The sequence below is a fragment of the Amphiprion ocellaris genome, chromosome 10 (assembly GCF_022539595.1).
Source record: "Amphiprion ocellaris isolate individual 3 ecotype Okinawa chromosome 10, ASM2253959v1, whole genome shotgun sequence".
Classification (NCBI taxonomy): Eukaryota; Metazoa; Chordata; class Actinopteri; family Pomacentridae; genus Amphiprion; species Amphiprion ocellaris.
This window is the reverse complement of record NC_072775.1, coordinates 31110229-31133011: the sequence shown is the minus strand read 5'-3', so window position 1 is coordinate 31133011 and position 22783 is coordinate 31110229. Positions and strand designations below refer to the sequence as shown.

The 22783-nt window shown below is 41.5% G+C and overlaps 1 protein-coding gene across 9 annotated transcripts in view; it reads left to right on the top strand.

Annotated features, from left to right (window-relative positions):
* pard3ab (par-3 family cell polarity regulator alpha, b) overlaps window positions 1-9303 on the top strand; it is a 307758-nt gene extending 298455 nt beyond the window's left edge. For all 9 annotated transcript variants that reach the window (XM_055014228.1, XM_055014227.1, XM_055014224.1 and 6 more), the window contains 2 exons: window positions 201-343; window positions 4795-9303. In XM_055014228.1, the coding sequence (XP_054870203.1) occupies window positions 201-343; window positions 4795-5179 (528 nt within the window). In that variant the 3' untranslated portion in view covers window positions 5180-9303. The remainder of the gene's footprint in view (window positions 1-200; window positions 344-4794) is intronic.
* Window positions 9304-22783: the final 13480 nt, after the last annotated feature.

Genomic DNA, 22783 nt, shown 5'->3' with positions numbered 1-22783 from the left:
CTTGAAAGTGTTCTACAACATTTCTGTCCACCAAATGCAAGTTTCCACTGATTTCAACTGGAAATCATGCCAGTCATGTCAAGATTATCATCATTTTCCAGTAGATAAATGCACAAATGAATGAATATGATCTATTTTTTCCATGTTGATCATGATATCACTGACTATGACTTCTAACTGAGCCGTCTTGCCGTTTCCAGTCAAACACAAGCAGCAACGGTCCAGGCGGGTACAGCCAGCCGGGTCGGCACTCGGTGTCGGTGGAGGTCCAGATGCAACGACAGAGGCAGGAGGAGAGGGACTCGTTCGCTCAGGCTCAGCGACAGTACAGCTCCCTGCCGCGGTAAGAGTGATGGACAATCAATACGTGTCAGGAGAGTTCTGCACGTCTGTCTGATATGAAAAGTGTCCGGCAGGCTGTGATCTGTGATTTCCTGTGACGCATCTCGAGCTGTGATGTGTGTGTGGTCACATGCACGCCTGTCTGATTATGTCAGATTCATTGTAACGGCCTTGTGACAGTAATGATAGCAGATTACGTATATGCAGCATCTGAGTAAGAAGAAAAGGGTCGTAGCGGGCCAGTTTGAGACCACAAACCTACACAGACACACACTGAGTGTCAGGATGGACAGATCATGTTACCCTCTCACACAGATCTGACATGATTGTTTTCCTCTCCCTTAATGTAATTCCCTTTGATCTGCATGATACGGCAGCCTCTTGTTCCAGGAAGTGCCGGGGCGTGGTTGTCTGTTTTTTGTTATTTTTATTATAATTTGATCATTTTTGGGTATTGTTTGGGTTTTATTTTTTTTTTCCTTTTGGTGAAATTTAATCTCGGTGCCTTTTATAATATACACCATGAACAGCATAAAGAAAGGTGGAGACAGACAGACAGACGGCCGACTTCAGGCTGGTAGAGATGGAGGTTCTTCCTGCTAAAAGGGGATTTTCCTCCTCAGTTTACGGTCTTTATTTTTAAAAGTTACCTGAGGTTTATTATATTATGATTTGGTGCCATAAAAATGGAAAGGTTTGGTCACACTTCTACTTGATTTTTGAAGTGAAAGTGGTCGTTTTTAATCAAAATTCGACAGTATGGAAAAAAAATCTTTGAGAAATTGTACACAGACACTTCTAAAAACACTACAAAATCTAGAGTTTTATAGTATTAAATAGAAATCACATCACTTTATTAAGTTAACTACTAAAAAAATGGCTTGATCTTGCAGCTGTTTGACTGCAGATCTAATTTGTTTGATCTTTACTTGGAAAAATACCCTCTCCATTCCCCATTTCCTCCTCATCATCCTGCTTTTGCAAGAAAATATTTGCTTTGAGTAAAAATCCCATCACTTTATTAAGTTAACTGCTAAAAAGATGGCTTTATCTTGCAGCTGTTTGGCTGCAGATCTAATTTGTTTGAACTTTATTTGCAAAAGTGGCCTCTTCATACCACATTTCCTCACTATCATCGTGTTTTTACAAGAAAAGATTTACTTTAAGTAAAAATCTCATCACTTTATTGAGTTAACTGCTAGAAAGGTGGTTTTGTTGTCCAGCTATGGGGCAGATCCTATTTGTTTGAACCTGATTTTGCAGAAATCCTATATTTCCTTCACACTGACCTGCTTTTACAAGAAATTACAGATCCCATTGGAACCGGATTTGCAAAAATGGCCTCTTCATTCCATATTTTCTCCTCATCATCCCGTTTTAACAAGAAGTCATTTACTTTAAATCCCATTTTGTTGCATTTTGGAAGCAGTCTATAAACATTTACTAAGTGATTTATGGCAGTATAATATTGATGTTCTCAGATTATTAATGCACATCAACAGAACTTCTCTTATGAAGACATGTTTTATATTATTACACCTGTATACTGTTTTTGTAGAAATTGCCTTTTTTATTTATTTTATTTACATTTAAACAGCAGGTTTACTGTCGTTTAGAGGTAAGACAGTGCAGCATCTAAATCCATCTGCAACAATACTTTACTGCAGCAGCGGGGGTAATAACAATGACAGACAGCGTTGATAGATTTGACGCTGGAAACACGCACCAGTGCACTCGTGAGAATGGATCTTTTGAATATTTTTTCTAAGTCTTTGGCATTTCCAAGAGGAAACATTATTTCCAGCAGTCTGTGTAATTACCCGTTCAGACAGATTCTCTAGAAGGCCAAACCAAGCAGACACGTCCTGGTGCATGTCATCTCGCACTTACCATACATATACAACATGAAATACATTATCTTCTATTCCTTCACCATCGTACTCTAATCCACTGCTATCGACGTAAATCCCTTCCTTGATAAATATTGCAGGCAGCTTTGCTGAAAGATTAATGAACTACCGTCGCGCTCCAGCGGTCAGAAGCAACATCCTGTGGCCACATCCCTTCACTTTTCCACTAATTCCATTAATAAACTGCTCTGTTTGGATAAACCCGGCTGCAGTATCTTGAGAACACCAGCTATTGTTTGACTTACAGCATACCATTGTGTGAAGTCAGGCTGAGACGGAGTAAATGTGGCGTTCAGGAGATCACAGCCTTGATGGGATTCATATGCTCCCGTGTCGTTCATGGAGGATGAAATTCTTCATGAGGACATCACTCTGGGTTGTGAATGGAGCCGTGATTAATGGCAGCAGCATTCCCTAAAAACCGACTTTCATTTTAGATAAAGGTCAGTCCCCTTCTGGGGGAGACCCTTTCCTAAACAAGGAGCTGTGAGTGAAAATAAACCGCTGCCATTTGAAACAATGACGACGAGTGAAGGGCCCTCATATTCATCATCGAGGAACACCATTGATCTCGGAGCCAAAGTAATGCCATTATAGGAGACCAAAGGCTGGCTGCAACAGCTGCAGTGGCATTTGGTCTTACCAGTGTGTGTCTGTGTGTCATAGGTCTATGTGCCCCTTCGCTCCAACCTCTCGGTGTCGCTTTTTTTCTCTCAATCTCACTCTGTCACCTTTTCCCCTCTCTGTTTTGTTATCATCTGTCATGCTTCACTGTGTGCATGAACAGAATACAGAACAGTATACATCTTTCTGTATTTACCACACATGTACATGCTCCCCCTTGGCACAGCATCAGACAGAGGCAGCGATCTGGTTTGCATTTCTCAGCGGGGAGGCAGACCAGCTTTGGCCTCTTTGTCAACATATGAAATGAAATCAGATGCCAGGGACGCCTGTCTCTGAAAATTGGAATCACTCAAGCGTGTGCAAGAATAAACCTGGGCTATATTCTCCTATCTCACCGATCGAGGAGCGTATCCATTCCCAATTGCATTCAATCTCTGTTGAATAAAAACAAAGGTCCTTTCTGTTCTCATTAAGGATTTTTTTTTTCTCCCCTTCCTACTCAAATCCAAACACGGGAATAATACGATTTCTTCACAGCTGGCTGATAAACCTGCTAATTATGCATGGCTCAGAGTCAAAAGCCCATTGATGTTTTTGTGTGTCTTCTTCTTCGATGTCCCTGCTCTCGTCTTGCCTTGCCCTCGAGATAAACGGGTGGAGCTGCTGGGCTCGGGATACTCATGCATATCGTATAGACTCACTCACACACACACACACACACACACACACACACACACACTTGGAGCTGCCACAAAGAGGCCAGCCAAGCAGAAATGAGTGGTGATGTCACACATCTGGAGTTTTTTCTCGGCCTTTCTGGTAAAGGGCAGGGCAGCCCCCCAGAATCATGACAACCAACAGTGCCTTTAAGACACTCTGTGTCAGGTGTCACATATCAACCCGACTGAATCCATAGAGGACAAGATGGTCGCCTCATTTTTCTAACTGCAAAAGGTCTGCTATTACTGTCTGTCAGATCCAATGGTTGTTTCAGTCTGTCTCGAAATGGACCTAATGGGCTGGAAGGGGACTTTGACATGGTTAGGTGTCCCTGTATGTTGTTGCTGTGGGTTGGTCGTTGCCCAGAGGCAGTTTGTGAGGCAGTAATGGTGCCTCATTTTCATCGAATGTGATGCCTTGGCTACTGTGCCACTGACAGCATTTTCTCTGTCTCTACCAATCACGCTCCAGTCCAGCTAGAACAGCTAGTAGCTAATGTAATATGGCTTTTCAGGTTGCAGATTTGTGCATGTTATGTAAGATAATGGTTCATAAAAGATGAGTTATGTTGAGCTGACGGCTAACTTGCTGACCTTTATTACACCTTTTGTAGCCCTAAAACAAAAACTTAAAACATATTCATCCCAAATAGCACTAAAAAATAGGAGCTGTGTGACAAAATCTAACTTTTTACAGTTTTTCTCTGTCAGACTCTTTCTTCTCACAGTTTATGTACTGAATATCTGGACATGAAAGAAAAAATCCAAACAGATTCGAGCCATTAAACAAAAGCTTGTCTAAAGGTCCACTTACTAGATTTTCCAGAGCTTCAAACCATTTATCACTGGATGCACTTTGCTCAGTATGAGATGATTATGTTTTATAGGCCATCAGCTGAAGAACGCTATGAGGTGTAGTCAGAAGCTCCAAGAAAACTCCTAGAAAGCAGACTTTGAGTTACCACCAGCATGCCAAATGATGGCATTTCTGAGTAGATAAATGCATTCTGAAAATGATTACATATGCCAAGTTGCCATCTTCATTTATTTTCAGGCTGCATTTGCTGATTCCACTGTGAGTTTGTAGACAGAGGGAGTGAAAAACGAGGCCTAAAGCTAAATAAATCATGGATATGTCAAAGTAAACTAAAAATAATTTCACTTTTTCCTTTCCTTCATTTTTCTTTCTGTATCAGGCAACCCAGGAAGAACCCCAGCTCCATCTCCCAGGACTCCTGGGACAAGGCATACCCACCCGGCGAGGGCTTCCAGACAGCCAAGGACAACCCCAGGTACTCCAGCTACCAGGGCTCCAGGAACGGCTACCCAGGGGGCGGCGGCGTCAACGCCAGAGTCCTTCTGGAGGCCCAGGAGCTGCTGAGGCAGGAGCAGAGACGCCGAGAGCAGGAAGCCAAAGGGAAGCTAATGCAAGAGAGCACCGGCAACAGCTACGATCGGTACCACCTGAAGGACCCAGCTTCCCCGAAGGGTCCATACCGCCACGACGTGCCACCTTCGCCTTCGCAGTTAGCGAGGCTTAATAGATTGGGTTCAGAGAAAGGAAGACTTTTTTACTCTTGAGGATGGACTGATGAATGAAGAAGAACTTCAAGAGCTAAGGGGGATTACCTTGAAGAAACAGCAAAAGTGGACGCTGCAAATCTTGACAAAGGACAACCTAGAGGTCTTATAGCTTAGCGATGATGTTAGAGGTAAACAGTTGTGAAGTGTGCTCAGTATGTGGGTGTTTGTGTTCAATCCCCCGCTGTGCCAATGACCTATACCAGTTGTCAGTCAGTCACTCACCCTCCTACAGACATGAGACGCTCAGTGCCTTCTCTGCATTCACGATGCTTGTTCACAGTCGTCCAGGACTCTGATTCATCGAGATCTGGCACCGTCATGTACTGACAATCAAATGGGCAGACAGGCAAAGTGAGTGGGCGCTTTTTTTTTCTCTGTTTTTTTTTTTTTTCTGAGCCTACGGGGAGGCGTAAGTCTCTGTGTGGGTTTGTGTGTGGGCATGTGACAAGGTACATGTTTCACTATCAAGTACACATGTCCCGCGGATGACTCTCCCCACCTGTCACAAAATCACCCTTTCGTTAACATTCGGTCCCTACCGATGCTGCCGGTGTTTTCTCCGGTTTCTGTTTTCTTTACTTTTCTCTCCGTTAGCAATAGAAGCCTCTCGGTATTCTCCCAGGAGCCGAGAAAACAAGGCAAAGTGTGTGAAAGAAAGCAGGGCACAGCATGTGTGTGTGTTATTAATAAAAAAGCCCCCCTCATAAATGATTCATATTGTGTGTTATCTCCGCGGAGGAGACTCAGGCAGGGAAGGTAGACAGCTCTGATCCCGTGCCTGGCCCTGGTGCACGGCTCTGGGCTTGACTTGCTGGCCCGCCTGCCTGTCTGTCTGGAGCTCACATCCTCTCCTTGCTGTTCTCGCCGCCTCTGTTCATTACGCTACTTTCTTCTACCTCAGCAGCCGCAGCCCCCTACCTTCATCCTCCTCTTCTCTCTTCGCTCATCTCCCACCTTCCTCTCATCTCACCCCTTCCCCTTACTCTTCCTCCTGCTACCCACTACCACCCTCACCCTCATCCTCCTCGTCTCCCGAGTCAGGCTCTGCACTGAATTTTTCATCACAAGCCACCTGCTGTCTGCCAGAGAGCCAAAGAACGCTGCCACCAGAGGCTCCGACAGAGGGCCCAGCTTCTGACATAAAGAGTTGAATAAAAAGCAAAAAAAAAAAAAAAGAGACAGAATAAAGATGGGTAGAGAGACAATAAGCCTCCCAGTGTGAGATTAGCTGAAGCTTTTCTCCCGTTTTTAACAAAAGGCAAAATTGTCCTCAAGAGTTAATTGCTTTCAATTGCTATAATTGCTTTTTGTATTTTTTACCTTTTAAGCATTTTGCCGGCACTCTTCTGCAGAGTGATTTTTTAAAAAAGGGAGCAGCGGGGGTGCTATCTTGCTTTTAAAAAACAGCAGTCAATAGGATGAAATGAGTGCTGTTGGCTTTTAAAGGGTAGGTTGAGCAAAATTACAAAAAAAATATATATTTATTTTCTGACTTAACTCCAGAAATAATGCTAATCATTGGATATTATTTGCCCAGGTTTTGAGATGTCTGCTTCTGAGTTTGCCTCTGCCATCCTCACTACAATTGAAGTAAATGGGATTTGAATTGTGGTTCTAACAACAATGAAAAGTATTTTTTTAAAACTAGAAACATTTCTTTGAACTGCTTTCATCCAAAGAAATCAACTGAAATCAGTAGATACAGTTGAAGCATAATTCTGTTTCTGCCTGTTAAGGCTCTATAACGCTAACTTTGCATTCTTTATCGACATCGTAGAGATATGGAAATATGAAGTTGCATAAAAAAGTATATATCAATGCAACATGCAAATTCCCTGCAGTTGTGCAAAAACGGAAACCTTTCCACTGCCTCGGATTTTAGCAAACCAGCAGATGAATATAGAAGGTGATCAGGTCGCCTGGCTAGTTGCCCCAGTTGGAGATCTATGATGCAGTTTGCAAAATGTCTGTTCCAGTTGGCAGTGCGTTCAGAAAGCCTTGACAGACCAGAAAATATCGCAGCCAAGTTCATTTCTGCCCTCTCACAAATACAGCAGTTCAATATAATTTGTAACACATACCTGCACAGCTAGCTGGTGCCCTTCTGTAGCTAGCTAGCTGGAAATGCTAGCACCACCATTCGTAATAGTTCTTTGTTTTCGGAAGCTAGCTTGTTAACTCAGCAGTTAGCAAACAGAAGTTCACACAGTTAGCTGGTGCTATGCAACCATAGACTGAACCTTGACACACCAGAAAATATCCCAACAAAGTTCATTTCTCCACTCTCACAAATACAGCAATGCTATATAATTGGTGACACAACATACCCGTACAGCTAGTTGGTGCTATTCGGCAGCTAGCTAGCTGGAAATGCTAGTCATGCTAATGCATAGTCTTTTTGGTTCAACATTCAGAACCACCCCTGACTCATCACTGCAGATTTCAAAAAAGCAAAGTGAGGCTTCAAAACTAGTCAAGAAACCAACAGGTGACAGCACCATGGTTACATCCATTTTTTATATACAGTCTGTGAGTGCAACTTGTTAGCGGCTATCGCTTCTTCTGCTTTGGACCCAAAAATTGGTCAACAGCTGCAGAAGATTTAGGCTGGTTTACTTTGGCTCTTCAGCAGATCCATTGATTATGTTGATTTTGTTTTTAAATGCAGATTAGGAAAATATTTTAATATTAAACTGCATCTCCAGTGTATTAGGATGGAAACAGAAATCTGAAAACCTGGAAAACAGAATCCAGAAGCACATGCATAAATGCATATCACCGGAGGTAAAAAATGTCTCTTTTTTTAAGTCGGGTGAACCAGACTTGAAATCGGAGTAAATGACGCTGTCCTGGTGGCTTGTGCATTCATGACCTATTTACATTTCCATTCCAGTTGAACTCTGTAGCTCCTGATTGGCAGCTTTTTCACCCTGAGAGGAGCAACTAATCAGCGAAACTAGCTGCTATTGTTGTAGGTTGCAAAAGAAGAACTCAGGCGTTGATGATGACACATGCTTAAAAAAAAATCACTGCCACCAGCCCACCACTATAATTGCTGCAGTAGGAGGCAAGCGATCCACTTACTCTGAACCTTCTTTGACAACACTGATGTTCGTGATGCAACCGTGTCTGAGCTAACAAACGAGGCCGAGGCGAGGTCGAACTTTGAACAAAAGGGAAGCGCGAGAAGTAATAATAAATAAAAGAAAGCTGTGGAAAACAAACAGGCGGTGTGTAATTGCCCTTCACTTCTACACACTTTACATACGCAGAGTGAAGCTGCGTGACATACATTATCTCCTGTTGGTTAATGAAGACCCTCGCTGGGAAAGATGCCGGCTTTAGAGGGGCGATGAACGAAGATGAAGAAAAAAATCTATCTATTCCAGTGTATAAACCTGTATTTTAACCTTAGGAAGAGCTCCCAGTATTTGTCAGCTTGAAGCTAATTAAAAACTCCCTTCTGCATTATATATGTACATGGGTTTAACAACACAAACACACCGAGGCACGTTGTTGTGTTTTTTCAAACCTACACAGGAATGAAGCTGATGAAAACCAAATAAGATTCAAGCTGTGCAGGTTGGAGGAAAGTTTTTAGGAAAGGTTCCTGCTGTGAACACAAGTGCGTGTCAAAGTGCCGACTAGCACATTTAGAAGGATGTATTTGACCTGTGTGTCCTGTTACGGGGTCTCATATCGATAAGTGCCTGAGATATCATCATATTTTACACAAAGAGGGACACCGTGCGATTTCTTTGTCAGTGACACCTCAGTGTTATTTTTAATATCATTATATGAAATGTGTCATTTCTGGGGTACTCCTTCCTCAACGTTTTTTTTTTTTTTTTAAAGATTTATTCATAAGAGCCAACACTCAGTTATGAGCGGTTATCAGTGTATTTGTATCCTGTTTGACATTGCCTTCAACCATGCTGTACCATGATGTGTTTTATCAAAAAAAAAAGAAATGGAAGTTAATGGAAGCTGATGTGCAATTGTTTTGTTGTTTTTTCCAGAAAACTTTTACATGATATATTAAGAAATGTATACAGCCACTTTTCCTGTACATATCAAATTTAGAATAAAACGGAAGGCTGTTCCATCCTGTTTACAACCTCGCCGGCCTCTGCCTGTCCCACCTTTCTTCTTTCTGACATCGGATGAGTCCTTCAATTAAACACAAGGGATTCCGCTGTCAGATGTCAAATCTGTCAGTTCTGCTCGCTGACGTCTTCATCGAAGACAAACGGTGAGTATAACGGATGCAAAAGAGATAACATATGATGAAATCATTAATTCCTGTGGGAGGAGGGGAGGGGGAAGGAATGCAGCAGCTGATGTACAAACACAACCGAAGCCGACATTTGGCGACTGTGCAACGACACCATCCTCCCGTGTAACCGATCTGTTGAATGCACTGATTCAGTCTCCCCGAACACCGCCGTGTTTCCTGTTATTAAGCACAACTTCATTCCCATTGTCCCTCGCAGGGGACCTGTTGAGCAGCTCCCTGTTTCTGTTTTCCTTCTGAAGGTCGAAGGTGACGTCCTAACAAAATACAATTAATGCTACTTAAGACAACTGGCTGAGTGTGTTGAGAGAAACAAAGCCATGAGAGAAACTAAGCCATGAGAAGAGAGGAAAAAGAGGTGGAAGCAGCTCGATCCTTCCACCTCATCCGGTGCTTTCATCCTTCACCACAGTCTTCTTGGTATCGACTTGCAAGTCATGTGTCACAGAGCCACGGTCAGACTCAAACCACAGGAGGGATTTTATTATATTAGACAAAAAAAAAATCCTTCTTTTCTCCTTTGAATCTTTCAGTCAGAGACGGTCGATGGCAACCTTCAGTCCCTTTCCTTTAAGGTTCACAGAGGAAAACCACATGAATGCACACTCTCTCAGGTTTGCATTTGTGACGAGGTTTGGCTCTCACAAGTGTGGATTTACAAGAACACAGGATGCTGTTTCAGCTGTCTGCACGCTGGTGTTTAGATACAGCTGAGATATAGAACATGCACAGCACTCCTCCTCCTTGGGTTTACTGCGGTTCAGATGAAACCAGTCAGAACCAGTAGGTGCAGTCCAGCTTTGGGTCTTGAAAGTCTGCCAACCTGTATGCGGTTTGCACAGCCAGTACACAATTTTGACAATAAAGTGCGCAAAAAGCCAGTTGTGCAGAACTCATATCTACGCTAGCAAGTTTGTAGCCTGCGAACAAATACATCGCCTCATTTCCACACTTTTATTGTTCGTAATTCTGTATAATACACAAACTAAACCAGGAAATGACTTTGTTTATGGATCGCAACTTCACTGCAGCTGTAGGAGAATTGCTAATATTGTCAGTTTTTTAGCATCCAGTTTTATTAGTCCACCAACACGGTGGAGTTATTTGACAATTGCCGTACGTTTGTCCGTCTGTTTGTCTCTTGTTGAGCAACATTACTCAAAAACAGATCAATGGATTTGGAAGAAATTTTCAGGGAAGGTCAGAAATGACACAAGGACCAAGTGATTAGATTTTGGCAGTGATGCGGCTTATAACCTGGATCCACGGATTTGTCAAAAATATATGTATCACTGCGAGATAGCGGCACAGCGTCACTGTAACTATAACAACAAATGAACACTATGTCAGCTGCCTGCTGACGATCACGATTGTGATCCTACTACAAATCGACCGCTGCAGACTTATCGGGACTTATCAGCCAGAAATGATACAAGGAACAATTAATTAAATTGTGAGGGTGTTTCTGAGTCCCCATTCCCACCACCCACTACATCTTTAGGTGACACAATTCGGTATCCGTACATAGCGTACACGTGCATAACAAACACCTGTGCTCAGCAGAAGGTCATTTTGTTTGTGGATACATCTTGATTAAATGGACACATTCTACAGTGCCGTGATTTCTGCCACAAATTTTTTCAAGATTTCAGCCGTCGGAAATGATACAACGAGTGAGCAGCCTTGGTGGTTTTCTTGTTGAATATGTGAATGGATCAAGACAGGGCCAGTGATGCATGTTGAGAATTAAGTAATTAAGCTGGCTTAACAGTTGTGGAGCCAATTTTGTAAAATATTTTTGTTAAAAGACATATAAATCACTATGCATGCGCTCTGTTCACAGCAGAGTTGGCACATATTTAACAGGATAAACTAGTTTCTTTTTAATTTAAGGCTACATTTCTGGTTCCTCTACACATACTTCTATGTTCCTCTGTGAATTAACTGGATCACCATTCATTCATATGGGCACTTCCATGACAACATATTTTTGGGGGGATTTTTATTTTTTTTTTGTCTGGACATTAAAATTTTTGCACTTTATCAAAGGAGTATGATCTCATTATTTATTTGCCAAGTGTTGTATTTTCTAAATTGTAGCTCTTGCAATTTTCTAATTATATAGTCTCAAATTGTGATAAAATGATGCTCCAAGACTGTCTTCAGGTTGGCAGGTTTCTCTTCTGTCTTGGTGTCTTGTATATTTATCTCATATGTCGTTGTACTGCTCTTTTCTGCATGCAAAGGACAGGTAAAAAAAAAACAAAACCTCAAACTATAAAGGTAAAAAGAGAACTTCTTGGCGTAGCCTACAGGGAATGAGAAGCAGGCCTGGTGTTTCCCTATAACTCAAAATTTCTCTTCACCATGAAGTTTGATTTTAAACAGAACTGCTAACAGAACTAATTTTTAATCCAAATGTGTGTTTTTCTGTTATTTCTTTTCATTTCTTGTATTTTTTGATGTTTTTTTTTTTAGCAGAGCAAGAAGAATCAAAGCTCCACTTGTTGACTTGCTTGTCTTGGAAACCTAAAGTCTTCAAATCTGTGTCCAGATTTGATTAGTCCAGTTCAACTCATTATCTTGTAATCGTGAGACAGTCTTTTTTAAAAACTCTGATTTCCATCATTGTTTCTATTGTGTGTTATTGATGACAAGATTTTATTTTTTCGTCCAGCGTAACATCGATCAAAGAAACAACCAGTACATAGTATGTTTTTGGCGTAATGTCCACAATCTAATAACTGAAGAATTATTTCTCTTGGCTTTGCACAACACAACCACAGTCTTTTACTGACTTCCAGCACTTCGCTCAAAAATCCTTTTAAGGAAAGAAAGCTCTGATCTCTTCCCAGTAAGCCTCCTCAAGGAGGTGATCCTCCTCGTGCAACCTTCGTCTGGTTCAGTTCTCTGCCAAAAGCTGCACAATGAGATCCAGAAACATCTGCGAACGACGGCGATGGCAGCTCTCCAACGCAAGAATTAACCTCAATTAAATCATATCTCTATTAACGGTAAACATCAGGCTAATGTGTTTCGGCATAAAGGCTTTCATCGCAGCATCATAGTCAGAACACTTGGCCAGGTTTTTCAAAACGCCTGTGGAAGGTTAGAAATAGTCTGCATAAATATAGGAAGTCTTTCAGAAACCAGTAGAATAAAATCAACACATAAAAGTAACTACATTTAAAGAAGCATATACCAACCCAAAGACTACATTTCCATTCAAAGGACGCAATAACAATATAAAATAAAGAAAAAAAAACTGCTGCCTGTTAATTATTCTAATCTCTTATTCAGCCTTTGAACGAACTAATAATTGAATTTCAAAATAAAATTGCATTATGAAAATCATTATTTTTCCTTTTATTTCACGCATTCGTATGTCTGCCTATCAAATTTAATCACACAATTAATTTGTTTTCTGCTGCTTATTGGTTCCATTTTGTGCCTTAATTTAATTAAATGAAGTCCAACCCATAGAGCAGCTGGGGCCCAGGTTGGCTGGCTGTTATGTGTCTAATAATGGTTTTGCCACATGTTTATTCCTTTTTTAATGCATATTTTAAATGCTAATATAATCAATCACTTTTAAACGTATACTGCCGTTCAAAAGTTTGGGGTCACCCAGGCTATTTCATGTTTTCCATGAAAACTCACACTTTTATTCATGTGCTAACATAATTGCACAAAGGTTTAATAATCATCAAGTAGCCTTTCAGCATGATTAGCTAACACAATATAGCATTAGAACACAGGAGTGATGGTTGCTGGAATTGGGCCTTTGTACTTCTATGCAGATATTCCATTAAAAATCAGCTGTTTCCAGCTAGAATAGTCATTTACCACATTAATAATATCTAGACTGGATTTCTGATTCATTTAATGTTATCTTCATTGAAAAAAATGCATTTCTTTCAAAAATAAGGACATTTCTAAATGACCCCACACCTTTGAACGGTCGTGTGAGTTAATTGTTTGATTTTGATTCAACAGTGAAAAGTTTAGCGCCACTAAGATTCCACGTGTTGTTTTCTAACATGCTGCAGGAGGCCAGTGAACTGCACCTTCTGTATTTATTTCTCATCCTCCTTTAGCGGCTCGACAACATTTTAATGCGCTGAACGTCGCCCCCGGAGCAATGTCACGGATCATTTCAACCGCAGCCCTCTCTGACAACAGAGAGCCACAACAAGAGGCTGCTAAACCTTTTATTTTACAGCCACCGTCGCCACGCATGCACCGTGTCGCCATTAATGAGGCCTATTATTTTGTTTAATGTCTCGCTCGCCTCGCACCGGGGGGGAGGTTTAGCCGTTGAGCTTAGTGGGAGGTCGGAAAAGGGGTGACACCTGTTTCTGTGCATTTTTTTTTTGAAGAAGAGATGACACCATCCTTTGGGAATTTGTAGAGGAAGTTGCAAAAGCAGGGGGAAGACACGGAGGCATAAATCAAGATGGAAGGCAGAGGAAACTAACTGAGGAAGTTCTCCACATTTAACCTCCTTTCCACTTGTCTGACATCTGGACAGAGTTGTTTTTTTTCTGATAGTGTTACGGTGTTTTTGACTTGAAACCACACATACTCAACAACCATGTGTGCACATCCAGCATGTATCAGTCCACAGATGTAAACGTGCAGATTCAAGGCTTAACAGAAGTGGTATCTCTGCAGAATGTGAGGTATTTGTTATGGCACCGAGATGAGATCCTGCTGTCTTTGCAGCCTGTATCAGAGTGTCTCCGAGACAAATTGCTGAGCGTTTATCGACTCCGGCGTGAGTTTATCGCTCTCACTAGTTATTATTCGACTCGTGCATCCATGAATTTTCCTTATCAGTTTCACAGAGCTGTTAAATTATATTAAAAAAAAGAGAGCGCTACTCTGGCAGTTATTTGGTGTTTTCATTCAGTACGTTTCAGCTGCATTTGTCATTTCAAAGCTTTATCTACTTCCAGGCAACTTTTAGTTTCTTCTGAACGCTCAGGTTGGACCTTCTGTCTGTTTAAACCTTGAGGTAATGTTCAAATAAAGCTCAGGTTTGAGGGAAACCAGAAGATAAACAGGAGAGAGAAACCAGACAAGTAGTGCAGAAAGATTGTTGGGATTGTCAAACCCGCAATAATAAATATAATCTAAGGCTGAACACGGAAAAACTAAAGCAGACCCAAAAGAAACATTACAGTGCAAATTAAATCCGTAAATAAGCAAACAGAGACACGGACCTCCAGTGAGTGTGTAGCATCACCAGCAGAGGATGGGGGAAAATAAGTTCTAGCAGGATAAAAACCCGACAAGCATTGACTCCAGCAGGATTCTGTCCGACTTCCCTCCGTCAAATGCTCCATGAAATGACTCTAACACTCGCTGCTCTGCTCTGCTCTGCTCTGCTTTGCCTCACTTGGCCATGAAACCCTCCTTCCTGGATTTCATGCCTCTGCTGCCGGACACTGAGCTGGCAGCTCCACAAGTCGGCCTCCGAGAGGATGAGCGGCTCATCTCGGCGTGATCCTGCGGGAGCCGTGATCTGATAGGAATGAGAAGCATGCGAGTCACATAAATGTTGTATTTTCAGCTGCAGGCCTCAGAGAAGGAAAGGAACTGTCATGCGGCACATCACTGATATCAGCTGGGAGGAAGAAAAAAAACAACTTTATTGCACTGACAGGCCACTTTGAAAGTCCAAAAGCATTTCATATATATTTTTTTACTTTTCTCATGCAAGGAGGTTTTTGGGGTATTTTTGCATCAGAGGTACAGTACAAGCTTCCATGTTCTGAAGATAAGATGTATCTGTGTTATTTTTTCAATTTTTAATGGAAAGTTGGAAAAACAGGCATAAAAATCCTCACATGGCTCACGGGGAAAGTGTGCTGAATAGTTCTCAAACAACTTTACAGCACAGGAACAAAGATAAACACCTGGATTTAATCAATAATAAACCTAATTTGGGCAGGTTTCCATGTTCAGAGGATGTACTTTTTAATGGCACTTGTCATCATGCACCTGTTTTTCCAATCATTTAGCTCACAAGACCTGCAGAGTGAATGTCTGAAATGTAAAATGTGCTTCTGCTGCTGTGGTTTTAAACCCACATGTGGATCTGCAAAGACTTTTCCTTGTTTGTTTCTCTAAGGTCATATGTGCAACTGAAGGATCTTTGTTACAGCCGTGTTTCAGACCGATACAGGTGAGTGTTTAACTAGTTAGAGTGTGGATCTTTGGGTTGATTGTTGTTATAAACTTACCTTTGCGATTCATCCGTCAGTTCCACAAAGAGTTCGTCAAGTTTTGCTTGTTTCAGTTTCAGAAGCTAATATGAATGCAGATCAGGCGTCCGCGCTGCTGCACAAGCTGAAAACTTGACGTGTAATGATTCCTAAATGCTTTTTATATTACATTTTCCAGATAATGATGTTGCTGGTTCAGGCCTCGTGAAAAGGACGACGCTGCATCTTTGCAATTACACCACCTGAATGATGAGTGCCCAGAATTGATGACAAATAAACAGTGATTTTTCTGGTTGGCATTAGTGCGGAAAACACATTAAAGTTTTTCAGTATCTCCAGGCAGGAGTATATGTGGTACATTCAACAGTTTGTTGATCAATTTTAGGCTCTATTTGTGTTACTTATGTGGCCTTTATAGTAAAATTCATGACTCTTTGTCGGAAGTTGGATAAGATGCAGCCTACCAGAACTATGTATATCTACAATTTCTGCAATTTCATTTCGGAGACGGTTTTATCCACAGGGACGTACATCTGAGAGGAGATAGAGAAAACAACCTGGATAAGTGCCATAAAACAAGCTCAAGTATGATAATTGGACCGTGGTGCTGACAGGCAGTGAAGGTGGTAATAGGATATTTTTTGTGCTTTTTTTGTTGTTTTTTTTTTTTAATTGTTTTTGTTTTTATTTTTTGTCTAAATTATATATATTAATACCAATATAATATGTACAGAAAAAGAACATTAAGGAGGTATTTAAATCGTAACAGACCACAATTTTCATACTGCAAAATTACATGTGAAATCTTATTAAAGAGGCATCCTCCCCACAATCTTTTCATGTGTCCTCACAAAGAAGAACTAAAATAAAAATAAAAATAAATAAAAAACAAAGCTTACTAACAGGATCCAGATAATCCTTGGATTTGTTTGGTTTCCATGCGTATTTTTTTGGGTCATAACTTAGGTTATAATTAGTCAGGTTAGTCAGCACAATTATTGGCAGCCTTAATATGTATGATCGACCGGTGAAGTAGTATTTTATTTTAGTTTTAGAGGCAACAGGATTTAAATGTTGGGTAGAGGTTTGCTTTTGTCACTATCATTCTAGAAATGCCCTGAAATACAAGTTGGTTTTTATATCGTGGTCAGGAGGGGAATTATTGGGGTTGGAGGTCATCTAACTCCACTCTATCTTAAAGGTTACTGGCAAAATGTCACTCATAATAAATCCTCCAGTGTTGGACGTTGCTTGGTTTAATATTACAGATATTAGATTTTTTTTAAATGCAGAACATTTTGTTCACTTCCAGTCTCTATTGCTGTTGAGTGTTTTTTTTTTTTTTTTGCGGTTTTGACTGTCCTTATGTCAGCCTGTGATTCTAAATAAGATAAGAAAAGCTTTTATTAATCCCACAGCTGGGAAATTCTTCACAAAGAGGATAGTGTAGGAACTCAGGGACATCAGAAAAAAAATAAACAAGAAATATACATAAATACTGTTGGTACTGTACAGATTGTTTAATAAGTAGAAGTTGAGTTACTGCACAGATTAAAATAAACGCTGGAAAATACTGACGTTGCACTGGGTTGTTCTGTATGTTTCTACTGATATTGCATAGATTTTTGTATATGCAGGAAATAATATACAGTTCAGAGTCTTTTAAATGTGCAAAATGTTCATAACACACAGGTTTGAATGCCAGAATGATTTCTATGTGCAATCTACTGAAATCAGTCAGTTCATTGGCTGGTTCCAATGTCTCATCATGTTTTTTCTGTAAGTTTTTGCATCCCTTTAGTTTAAAAGTGCATTTCAGAACTTTCAGCCACCAGAGTGAGAACAGAAATGAAACCAGCTACTGAAAAGCTAACCGATACTCAGACTTTAGCCCGGTTGTTATTGACAGCTCCACTTTCACTGCTCGGCTTGGCTCTCAGAGGTCGACCAGGTGCTGCTCGCCTGCCGTTAATTCTCCCCGCTGCTTCCTGTCCTCGTTTTCACCGCGTAGTAAAGAGGCAGGAAAATATGGCAAATCCAGGAAATGACCTCAGGGTTCGGGCCACGGTTTTATTAGACAGAGACAAGTATACGGTGCACGGTGGAACCAGATGTTCTGTGATCATAGGGCAGAGGAGATAGGTGAGCGGAGGGGAAAGTACCACCACCTGTGGAGGGAGGCGCCGCTGTGGGTGACCATCTGGTGAAGGCACTGAAAGTAATCATCAGATGCATAGAAGCTGAGTGTGTGTCAACAACATGGTCGTCTTTTTTAAAAATACTTTCTGGTGTTGTTTACTGCGTCTGTGAAACTCATCCCTTAGCCTGAGAAATTTCCTAAAACTGATGAAGGCTGTACTTTTAGCAAACTGGAACCTGTGCATTCACTGGGAACTATTTTACGCGGTGGATTAACACTGCAGCTCCATGTTTTTGGACAGCAATGGACAGAGCAATAAGATATATCATTACAATTTCTATTGGAATCATTGCTGGATTTTGCTCTTTTTGAGTTTACATTAAGAAAAAGAAAAATAATTCTTGTGTCATGCCAAACTTTTTTCTATATATTGCATATTTCAAGATGGATATGAAACTTTCAGTTGTGTTTGTATATTAATGATATGCTAAATATATTTCTCTGCTATAAATGTAGCTTAGAGTTCCATTTTAAACAAACACTATCTTTTGGGTGAAAACAAAACTTACTCTATAGTTGTTTCATCTTGTTTATATATATTTTCTTCTTCTATTCTCTTGAATTTGTGGCACACCTTTGAGAAAATGCAACTTCTGTACTGATCCAAATGGTCCTGCGTTGCAGAGAGGGGTGCAGGTAGCCTCGTGTGGACATCATCCTGACAAAAAATACATAAATCACTTGAAAATTAAAAGCTGTTTATTGGCAATTTTTAAACAAACAGCTCATCTGAAGAAGTAGGTAAAAGAAGCAAAAAAAAATAGCGAGAGGAAAAAATATTTTGCAACTTCTGCCTTAGAATCCAATCATATTTGAGGTACCGCCTACTCAGGGAACCAATAAAAGAGCTGCCTTGGAGGTTGTTTCCCCTTTAACCTCCTGGACGAGATGGCCTCCAAAAGAAAGAAGCTCATGATGACTTCTGGTAACTTTTTTTAAACAGGCTGATCGCTTTAATCAGACAAGTAAACTTAACTTTAAAAAGTCAACATTTTCTCTGTAGCTACTGGACTAAATAAAATGAGCAAAAGATCAAAATGGTGTGTGGTTCATGTCCATCTCTCTACACAAAAGGTCTACATGTGGTCAGGTAGGTAGCCACCTGTTAATTTCCACCATATTTCAGATTATTCTAACGTACTATAAAATGAGAACAGTTGCAAGTTATGATTAAAATCAAAGGGCTCAGTGGGCTTGATGTTAGTGTCCGTCAGTAAGACACAGCTGCACTTTGTGGCTGCTCACAAGACATATCATCAGTCATCAGAGAGTACACCCACAAGAAAAATCTCTAAGGCCAAAGTAGGAAGCCAGAAGTCACACCTCTGCTGGTAACAATGTTGGTATGAGAGTCCAAGAAGAATCCAGCCATTAAGTTCAGCAGTTCTGGTTGCAACATCTTAATCAAACACTCCAGCAGACATGGAACAAGGCTGGTCTCTGTGGACGGAGACTCCACTTCTCCAAGACAGACGCACAAATGCTCACCTGGACATAGAAGAAAGCTTCTGGTCATCACTTCTGTGGACGCTGTGATGTATTAGGATGAAGAAAGAAGAAGCATTCAAAACCAAGAGCAACATCCCTGCAGTCAAACATGGTGGTGGGAATGTAATGCTTACAGGGTTTTTTTCTGCAGAAGCAAACAGTAGCATAACACTCCAGGATGACATTAAGATTCTGGAGGAATATATCAGGTGGACTGATATATATAAAAGTGTGAGTTTTCACAGAAAACATGAAATTGTCTGGGTGACCCCAAACTTTTGAACGGTAGTGTATATAAACTCTACGGCACTGATTAATGCTTTATTTGGTGAAAATGTGACAAAAAAGCACCAAAACGGTTAAAAAAATTACCCTTAACATCTCTTGCAGACTCTTTTTTTTTTTTTTTTTTTAATCAAAAGACACCAATTGATCGAATAAAATGAATCCTTTTGGGCTTAACTGTACATATGTTTAAGACCTGGGCTCTCTGTAAACTTGTCAGTGTGTTGACAGTGAAGCATGCAAATGTGTTTCTGAGACAAGCGACTGACTGCATTCATGGGTTGTTCCGTGTGCACCACTGCACATATACAACAGTCTGAAGTATCTCTTGATTTTCTCACAGATCCCATTATTTCCTCTCCTCCTCCCACCTGCTGATATGAGGTGCTGATAAAAGAGGACTGCCTGATGATTCATCAGTTTTTTTTCCTTCCTCCTCCTCCTTTCCTGCTCCTTTTCATCCCTGCCTTTTATTTCTATGTGAGGTAGCGACCAGACGGGAGAATGTCTTTATCCTTTTTTAAGTGTAATGTCAGAAGCCGCAGTGCGACACTCACTGTCAGCGAGCCTCCTCTTTTCAGAAGTAGCTCACTCGCCTTCAATAGACTTGTGGATCAACCCCGAGCCGAACATGATTAATTCTGAGCCACCGGACAAGGTGTCGTCCTCCCTCTTTGTCCCATCAGTCATGTGATGATGGTGTGCGTTAATCACTTCCTGCGTCTCGCTGTGACCCGGTACACGGTCCGGTTTCTGTTAGCCAAACGCTCCAAAAGCCCCCAATCAGAACGCGAGCGAGCGGCTCTGCTTCCTTATTGACTGGCGCAGGGATGTGTGGATGTGGCGGGCGGACGAGGAGTGAGTTCTGTGACGGTGCCAGTAAGGATGAAGATTAATGACGCCACCAGGCCTGTGTCTCCTGTTTAATAATGCTTATTCATCACTGTCACCGTCCCGGGCAGAGCAACACATACACAAAAACGAGCTAAACCCCACACATAACTCCACAAACCTCATAACCAGAATGAGAGATTATTCTTTCCACTTCATATTTGCCACCAACACTTTATGCACAAATGTGTGTGTGTGTGTCTTGGAGTAAGCTGACATGTAAAGTCTCCGGCTGTGTGTGCTCATGAAAGTATTTCTTCTCATTGCAGTGATCTGGGTTTATGTAGATTTGCATACAATTCCACAAAACAAGCCAATCACAGGGACTTGTGGAGCATGTGTAAACATCTTTTATGTGATTTGAAAGCGCCGTGCACAACCATAAGCCTCGCCGAGGAGATGAAAGGAGGCTAGAAATGAAGAGAAAGAACCCAAAGAGGAAAAAATAAGGGACCTCTGGCCTTCTACTGCTGTGAGAATGAAAGCCATTTTGTCTTTTGTGTTTCTGCTCTCGCTGTGTGTGTGTTGCCCTCTTTCTCTCTGTGCTTCCACTTTCATTGCACGGGCATTTCTCTTCCTAATGGAAAATAAAGACTGGAGAGTGACCAAGATAGGGGCTCCAAATGAAAAACATGGAGTCAGTGACCTGAGGCCAAGGCCTGTCCATCCGGGCCCCGAAGCCTGAATCAGCCCATCTCTCTTCTTCTCCGCTCCCTTCAACGGCCACATGGTTCAGAATATAGATGTAACGGTGATGTTTGCGTGTAGAATCGGAGGATTTGGGGTCTTTTCAAGGCTATAGGAGTCATTTTCATTCTGTATATATATATATACAGTGGGTACGGAAAGTATTCAGACCCCTTTAAATGTTTCACTCTTTGTTTCATTGCAGCCATTTGCTAAAATCAAAAAAGTTCATTTTATTTCTCATTAATGTACACTCAGCACCCTATCTTGACAGAAAGAAACAGAAATGTAGAAATTTCTGCAAATTTATTAAAAAAGAAAAACTGAAATATCACACGGTCATAAGTATTCAGACCCTTTACTGTGACACTCATATTTAACTCACCTGCAGTCCATTTCTTCTGATCCTCCTTGAGATGGTTCTACTTCTTCATTGGAGTCCAGCTGTGTTTAATTAAACTGATTGGACTTGATTAGGAAAGGCACACACCTGTCTATATAAGACCTTACAGCTCACAGTGCATGTCAGAGCAAATGAGAATCATGAGGTGGAAGGAACTGCCCAAGCAGCTCAGAGACAGAATTGTGGCAAGGCACAGATCTGGCCAAGGTTACAAAAGAATTTCTGCAGCACTCAAGGTTCCTAAGAGCACAGTGGCCTCCATAATCCTTAAATGGAAGAAGTTTGGAACGACCAGAACTCTTCCTAGACCTGGCCGTCCAGCCAAACTGAGCAATCGTGGGAGAAGAGCCTTGGTGAGAGAGGTAAAGAAGAACCCAAAGATCACCATGGCTGAGCTCCAGAGATGCAGCAGGGAGATGGGAGAAAGTTCCACAAAGTCAACTATCACTGCAGCCCTCCACCAGTCGGGCCTTTATGGCAGAGTGGCCCGACGGAAGCCTCTCCTCAGTGCAAGACATATGAAAGCCCGCATAGAGTTTGCCAAAAAACACATGAAGGACTCCCAGACTATGACAAATAAGATTCTCTGGTCTGATGAGACCAAGATTGAACTTTTTGGCGTTAATTCTAAGCGGTATGTGTGGAGAAAACCAGGCACTGCTCATCACCTGCCCAATACCATCCCAACAGTGAAACGTGGTGGCAGCATCATGCTATGGGGGTGTTTTTCAGCTGCAGGGACAGGACGACTGGTTGCAATTGAAGGAAAGATGAATGCGGTCAAGTACAGAGATATCCTGGAAGAAAACCTCTTCCAGAGTGCTCTGGACCTCAGACTGGGCCGAAGGTTCACCTTCCAACAAGACAATGACCCTAAGCACACAGCTAAAATAACAAAGGAGTGGCTTCGGAACAACTCTGTGACCATTCTTGATTGGCCCAGCCAGAGCCCTGACCTAAACCCAATTGAGCATCTCTGGAGAGATCTGAAAATGGCTGTCCACCAACGTTCACCATCCAACCTGACAGAACTGGAGAGGATCTGCAAGGAAGAATGGCAGAGGATCCCCAAATCCAGGTATGAAAAACTTGTTGCATCATTCCCAAGAAGACTCATGGCTGT